This window comes from Mandrillus leucophaeus, unplaced genomic scaffold (genome assembly GCF_000951045.1).
Source record: "Mandrillus leucophaeus isolate KB7577 unplaced genomic scaffold, Mleu.le_1.0 Scaffold112, whole genome shotgun sequence".
NCBI classification, from domain to species: Eukaryota; Metazoa; Chordata; class Mammalia; order Primates; family Cercopithecidae; genus Mandrillus; species Mandrillus leucophaeus.
This window is the reverse complement of record NW_012099432.1, coordinates 1,591,784-1,599,526: the sequence shown is the minus strand read 5'-3', so window position 1 is coordinate 1,599,526 and position 7,743 is coordinate 1,591,784. Positions and strand designations below refer to the sequence as shown.

The window sequence follows — 7,743 nt, the reverse complement described above, 5'->3', positions numbered from 1 at the left end:
TTTTTTTGAGACACAATCTCACTCTATCACCCAGGCTGGAGTGCAGTGGCTGCGAACCTGGCTCACTGCAACCTCCACCTTCCAGGTTCAACCAATTCTCCTGCCTCGGCCTCCCAAGTAGCTGGGACTACAGGGGCGCGCCACCACACCTGGCTAATTTTTTGTATTTTTAGCAGAGACGAGGTTTCACTACGTTGGCCAGGCTGGTCTTGAACTCTTGACCTTAGGTGATCTGCCCACCTTGGCCTCCCAAAGTGCTGGGATTACAGGCGTGAGCCACTGCACCTGGCCCCAGTAACTTCTGAACACCATATTTGGAACACATACCCTGGAGTGGAGGAACTCTATAAATACTGAACTCTAGCTAGGAAACTTCTGCATAGAGGTGTCCGTTAGCACTTTGGAACGTACTTTCTGTGTATTCTAGAGTGGAGCAGGTAAGTCAGTCTATTACTGTTCATGGAAATCAGGTTCCTGATTTTAGAATTAAGGAAAGGGGGAAAGGATGACAATCAACCCTGTGCTGTTGGATTAGAACTGGAGGTGTCAACACAACCCCAAGATTCTTTGTGTGTGGGAGACAGGGTCTCACTGTCTTGACCAGGCTGGAGCGAAATGGTGAGATCACAGCTCACCGCAGCCTCAAACTCTTGGACTCAAGGGATCCTCCCACCTCAGCCTCCCGAGTAGCTGAGGCAACAGGTACATGCCACTACAGCCAGCTAATTTTTAAAATTTTTATAGAGGACAAGGTTTTGCCATATTGCCCACGATGGTCTCGAACTCCTGGGCTCAAGTGGTCCTTCCATTTTGGCCTCCCAAAGTACTGGGAATACAGGCACGAGCCACCATGCCCAGCCACGATTTTTAACATATACAAGCAGCAACGCAGACAGATTAAGTGTACATACATCTATTTCCCAGATCCGGCTCCTAGAAGCAGTGATGGCCCACTAGCAAGGAGCACCCCCAAAGTCAGATCTTGGCATGTAAATATTCTTCTGTAATAAAAGGAAATATAGCCGGGCACAGTGGCTCACGTCTGTAATCCTAGCACTTTGGGAGGCCAAGGCAGGTAGATTGCTTGAGCTCAGGAGTTTGAAACAAGCCTGGGCAACATGGTGAAACCCTGTCTCTATAAAAAAAATACAGAACACTTAGCCAAGCATGGTGGCATGTGCCTGTAGCCTCAGATACTCAGGAGGCTGAGGTGGGAGGATCACTTCAGTCCAGGAGGTTGAGACTACAGTGAGCAATGATCGTACCACTGCATACTCCAGCCTGGGTGATGCAGGGAGACCTTTTCTTGGGGGGAAAAAAAAAAAAAAGGAATCAGGACTCCCCGGGGGAAGAGCTGGGTCCAGGGAACTCAGGCAGGGAAAGCAGAAGAAAAACCTGGTGAGGAAGGAAGTGATCCAGGAATGGTGGGCACATGCCAAAAGCGAACAGGAGCCAATGTCAAGGGGCTTCTACTGACTAAAGCTAAATAGCCAAAAGAAATCATTTTAAAGGATCAGAATCTACTCATTCAACTAAACAAGAATCCATAAGTCTACACCCGGGGTTGGCAGACCATGGCCACAGGTCTAACAGGACCAAAGAGAAAGCTTTACCTAGTATAGAAAAACAAATAAATCAATGCAGAAAGAATGATGGAACTAAAAGTCACCATCCTGTAGCTGTCACAGCAAAAACTGATACAGGCAAAAAAAAAAAAAAAAAAAAAGATACTAAAAGGAGTAGCTGGAATTCTGAGGAGTTACAACATAGTTACAGTCTCAAGTGTCTTCCTACAGGGTACTTACTGATTACAAAAGAAAAAAACAGAAACTGGACAGTGGAGATCCCTTGGCAGGGGTTCAAAGTCAGCATCACCAGTGACCTTACTTGCAAACCTCTGCCATGCACTCCTGACGTGATGCCCTGAGAGGTACCCAGGGCCAAGTTGGGTCTGCCTGCCAGAGACACATAACCTGACTCTAACCACAAGGAACATCAGACAAACCAAAATCCAGGGCCACTGGCTGACATAGCTGGCCTGAAGCCAAGTGTGGTGGCTCACGCCTATAATCACAGCCTTTGGAAGGCTGAGGTGGATCACTCCAGCCCAGGAGTTCAGGACCAGCCTGGGCAACATGAGACCCCATCTCTGCAAAAAATACAAACACACACACACACACACACACACACGGAGCTCTTTAAGATCAAAGCTGACTAAAGGGACCTCCACTAAATGTGACCTGGAGTTTTCTGCTGCTGTGAAGACAAATGGAAAAACTGGCCAAACCTTATATAAAGGCCTGCAGACTGGAAACAGTGCTGTACCAACGTTCACCTCCTGCTTCTGTCACCTTGGCACAGTGTGCAGGAGCAAACTTGTCTTCAGGAAGTAGATACAGAAATACATAGAGGTGGCCGGGCGCGGTGGCTCAAGCCTGTAATCCCAGCACTTTGGGAGGCCGAGACGGGCAGATCACGAGGTCAGGAGATCGAGACCATCCTGGTTAACACAGTGAAACCCCGTCTCTACGAAAAAATACAAAAAACTAGCTGGGCAAGGTGGCGAGCGCAGCTACTCGGGAGGCTGAGGCAGGAGAATGGCGTAAACCCAGGAGGCGGAGCTTGCAGTGAGCTGAGATCCGGCCACTGCACTCCAGCCCGGGTGGCAGAGCAAGACTCCGTCTCCAAAAAAAAAAAAAAAGAAATACATAGAGGTAAAGCACTGTCATGTCTGAATTTGACTCTCAAAGAGTTTAGGTAGAAACACATGTGAAGGCCAGGTGCGGGGACCCATAATCCTAACACTTTGGGAGGCTGAGGCAGGAGAATGCCTGAGCCCAGGAATTGGAGACCAGCCTGAAAAACATAGGGAAACCCCATCTCTATAAAAAATAAATTTTAAAAAATTAGGCCAGGCACGGTGGCTCATGCCTGTAATCCTGGCACTTTTGGAGGCCGAGGCGGGTGGATCACCTGAGGTCAGGAGTTCAAGACCAGCCTGGCCAACATGGTGAAACCCCCGTCTCTACTAAAAAGACAAAAACTGGCTGGGCACGGTGGTTCAAGCCTGTAATCCCAGCACGTTCGGAGGCCAAGGCAGGTGGATCATGAGGGCAGGATATTGAGACCATACTGGCTAACATGGTGAAACCCTGTCTCTACTAAAAGCCAAAAAATTAGCCGGGCGTGGTAGCAGGCGCCTGTAGTCCCAGCTACTCGGCAGGCTGAGGCAGGAGTATAGTGTGAACCCAGGAGGCAGAGCTTGCAGTGAGCAGAGATCATGCCACTGCACTCCAGCCTGGGTGACAGAACGAGACTCCATCTAAATAAAAATAAAGATAAAAATAAAATTAGCCGGGCGTGGTGGTGGATGCCTGTAATCCCAGCTACTCAGGAGGCTGAGGCAGAATTGCTCGAACTCGCGGGGTGGAGGCTGCAGTGAGCCAAGATCGCGCCACTTCACTCTAGACTGGGCAAAAGAGCGAAACTCCATCTCAAAAACAAAAAAAAAACTTAGCTGGGTGTGGTGGGGCATGCCTGTAGTCCCAGCTACTCAGAAGGGTAGGATCACTTGAGCCCAGGAGGTCGAGGCTGCAATGAGCCATGCGCCACTGCAGTCCAGCCTGGGTGACAGACAGACCCTGTCTCAAAGAAACAAAACAAAATACAAAACGTGAAAATGGAGACTCTGGGTAAAGAACACACAGGACATCTCGGGACGGTTCTCGCGCCTCTCCTGTAAGTCAGACGTTACAATAAAGTAAAACCTGAAAGATGAATCCTGAGGCACATGCATAGAAAAAGGTCTGGAAGAAAACAACGTGTGGGATGAAGGGGCGAGTGGGATGGGGGTCAGAGGACACCCCAGGATTCTCACCATCATCATATATCATTGTTCATAATTTTAAAAGAACATAGGTTTTAAAGTCTGAAACAGACCAGCGCCTCAGGGCTGGGATGGTACCTCCAAAAGAAGCCCTGCTTCCTCACCTCACCATCCGGCCCGATGGCAGGCGTCTGTCCTTCTGCATTTTCTGCCTTCTGGAAATAGAGAGAGACACAGTCAGGCTCTGACCCGCCAGGCTGAGGCCACACACGCGAAGACGGCCACTCCCATCCCACCCGCGGCAGGCGCCACACCAGGCCCAGCACACCTTCTTTTTCTTTTTCTTCTTTTTCTCCTTGGCGACCTGGGCGGCCTTGTGCTGCCGCACCAGCTCTGTGAGGTTAGCCACGTACTCATCTGTCTGTTGCAAGAGGTAGGCCAGGCGCTTGTCCTTCTTCTGGTCGATGAGCTTGCGGTACCCCTCCTCATCTTCAGCCTACAAAAGCATGGGGGTTACTGCAATGTGGTGGCACACTGTGCACATCTGTGGGCACCCATGGCCAGTCAACCCAGAGGCGCACTGAGGGCGTACATGGCTCATGGGGGTGCCGCGTCACTGAACCTTCACACAGCAATCGACTCCCTGTTCAGGAACTATTTCCTCAAAACCTACCAAGGGCTAGGTTCCAAAGGCACCTGCTAAGCAGATGGTCCCGCCAGGAGCCAGTTACAGAGGCCATGAGCCAGTCCTATCCACTCTGTTCACGAAACACACCCCAAACCCAAAGCCTTCTCTCCACAAAGTCCAAGGTGCATCCCTGCCACCAACTCCTACAGCAGCCCCTCACCTTTCTAAGACATCAGATCACATCACCCACAGCCAAAACCCTCCTGGGTGAGGCTCTCATTCACGATCAGAATTCAACCCACAGTCCTCCCAATGGCCTGAAAGGTCCCATGCCCCACCTGCCCCTGTGAGCTCTGACCTCACCTCCCACCTCACACGATGCTGTGCTGGGAGCCTGGGAGCCCAGGGCTACCGGCTGTCCCTGGCATATGGCTGCCTGCCACCTCGACCTTTGTTCCGTGCTGCCTGGGGCTCCTCTCCTGGGTCTCTGCATTTGTGCATCAGGGCCACCCTTTGGGCCTCTGTTCCGAAGCCTTCACTTACTACCCTATCCCTCCCCTTCCATTCCGCTTCACCCTCCTCACTGCAGCTGTCACCATCCACTACTCTGTTTGCTTCATTCGTGTATCTGCCCCTCAAGCACAACCTACAAGGACAGAGGCCGTGTCGTGCTCCCTTCTGTGTCCCCCATACACAGAGCAGCACCTGGTTCAGAATGTGCTCCCAATATCTGTCCAACCAGCGACTCAGCCACAAATAAACGGTCAGAGATGTTTATCCTAGGGGTGGGGGGTCTGGATCGCACCACCTGTGGCTCTCACAGAATGAGGGGAGGGGGCACCACCTCCGTTTTCCAGTGAAGACAGAGGAGACAGCAAAGTGGTCTGAGGTCACACAGTCACTCTGATGATCAGAGGGATCAGCAAAGATCCGAGCCCAGGACTGACTCCCAAGCCCGCACCTACTCTTTCGTTCGCCCCACTTCTAACTCCGAGCTTTGAAATGCCTTGGTGGGACCCTGGGGAGCGACCCCTGGAACCTGCAGTACCAGCCACATGTGTGGAAAGGTGCATGTCAAGAAGGCGGGACCATACCATGAGCCTCCGCATGCGCTCCTTCTCGATCCGCTCGTTCTCTTTCTTCTGCTCCCGCTCCGTGTTGGCATGGTACGTGGCCACTGCCTTGGTTAGCTTCTGGATTTTGCCTGTGACCGATCTGTGATATTCCTTGAAATCCTTGGCATGCTGGAGAATGCTATTGAGGTATTCCTGTAGAGAACGCGCAAAAGAGAAGGCTGACCCCTCAGCAGCACGGCGGACACGTTCTCCTCAAGGCTTGTTTAAAACCTAGAATACTGCCCAGGCGTGGTGGCTCATGCCTGTAATCCCAGCACTTTGGGAGGCCAAGGTGGGCGGATCACGAGGTCAGGAGATTGAGACCATCCTGGCTAACACGGTGGCTAACACCCTGTCTCTACTAAAAATGATAAAAAAAAAAAAAAAAAAAAAAAAAATTAGCCAGGCATGGTGGCGGGCGCCTGTAGTCCCAGCTACTCGGGAGGCTGAGGCAGGAGAATGGCGTGAACCGGGAGGTGGAGCTTGCAGTGAGCCAAGATTGTGCCACTGTGCTCCAGCCTTGGCAACAGAACGAGACTCTGTCTCAAAAAAGAAAAAAAAAAAACAACCTAGAATATCACTTTGGGAGGCCAAGGAGGGCAGAATGCCTGAGGTCAGGAGTTCGAGACCACCCCAGCCAATATGGCGAATCCCCATCTCTACTACAAACATAAAAAATATCACCCAGGTGTAGTGGCGCATGCCTGTAATCCCTGCTACTTAGGAGGCCAAGACAGGGGAATCGCTTGAATCCGGGACGCAGAGGTTGCAGTGAGCCGAGATTACGCCACTGTACTTCAGCCTGGGTGACAGAGCGAGACTCTATCTCAAAAAAAATAAATATAATATACAAAAAACGCCCTTTGCCTGTTGCGGTTGGGTTTCTCTGATGATAAAACTCAGCAATGGCAACTGTGGGTGGGAAAGGCCCTCGAACACAGCAGGTGGGCACATAGGGCAGTCGACTTGCAGGGCAGCGTAGCATGGATATGAAACGTCTCAAATATGTTTCCAACCCTCCCCCCAACTTATTCCATCACTACAAATTTACTTTAAGGAAATACCAGAGACCAGTCCCAAAATGTTCAAGCCAAAAATTCCTGTCCTAGCATGATTTTTAATTTTCAAAAGCTGAAACATGTTGCATGTCCTCAAACAAGAAAAAGTTGACATAAATGATCAGATCCTGGACCCACTGAAATGGAATACAGAGTGGACATCAAAAGTCATGTTTCCGTGATACTTAAAAACAAAGAAAGCAATGTGGCCAAGAGCAGCAGCTCACGCCTATAATTCCAGCACTTTGGGAGGCCGAGGCAGGCGGATCACTTGAGGTCAAGAGTTCAAGACCAGCCTGGCCAACAGGGTGAATCCCCATCTCTACTAAAAACACAAAAATTAGCCAGGTGTGATGGCGCATGCCTGTAATCCCAGCTGCTCAGGTGGCTGAGGCAGGAGAATTGCCTGATTCCAGGAGGAGGAGGCTGCAGTGAGTGGAGATCACGCCACTGCACTCCAGCTTGGGCGACAGAATGAGATTCTGACTCAAAAAAAAGACAGGAAAATTTTAGAAAAAATAAAAAAACAGCAATTTAACATTGTATTAATATACAAGTAAAAAGGCTGAAATAACATATATAAAAACACTGGCGGCCAGAAGCAGTGGCTCATGCCTGTAATCCCAGCACTTTGGGAGGCCAAGGCGGACAGATCACAAGGTCAACAGTTTGAGACCAGCAGCCTGGCCAACATAGTGAAATCTCGTCTCTACTAAAAATACAAAAAATTAGCCAGGCATGGTGGCAAGTGCCTGTAGTCCCAGCTACTTGGGGAGCTGAGGCAGGAAAATCGCTTGAACCCAGGAGGCAGAGGTTGTGGTGAGCCGAGATCGCACCACTGCACTCCAGCCTGGGCAACAAGAGTGAAACTCTGTCTCAAAAAAAAGAAAAATTAGCCAGGTGTGGTGGCGCACACCTGTAATCCCAACTACTCAGGAGGCTGAGGCAGGAGAATCCCTTGAACCCAGGAGGCAGAGGTTGCAGTGAGCCAAGATCGCACCATTGCACTCCAGCCCAGATGACAAGAGTGAAACTCTGTCTCAAAGAAAAAAAAAAAAAAAAAGTTGGCCAGGCATAGTGGATCATGCCTGCAATCTCAGCACTTTGGGAGGCCAA

The 7,743-nt window shown here is 50.4% G+C and overlaps 1 protein-coding gene across 7 annotated transcripts in view; it reads right to left on the bottom strand.

The window, feature by feature from the left end:
* SMARCA4 (SWI/SNF related, matrix associated, actin dependent regulator of chromatin, subfamily a, member 4) overlaps window positions 1-7,743 on the bottom strand; it is a 126,319-nt gene that overhangs the window by 75,733 nt on the left and 42,843 nt on the right. For all 7 annotated transcript variants that reach the window (XM_011994695.1, XM_011994687.1, XM_011994703.1 and 4 more), the window contains 3 exons: window positions 5,549-5,722; window positions 4,155-4,322; window positions 3,991-4,041 (listed from right to left, as the gene is read on the bottom strand). In XM_011994695.1, the coding sequence (XP_011850085.1) occupies window positions 3,991-4,041; window positions 4,155-4,322; window positions 5,549-5,722 (393 nt within the window). The remainder of the gene's footprint in view (window positions 1-3,990; window positions 4,042-4,154; window positions 4,323-5,548; window positions 5,723-7,743) is intronic.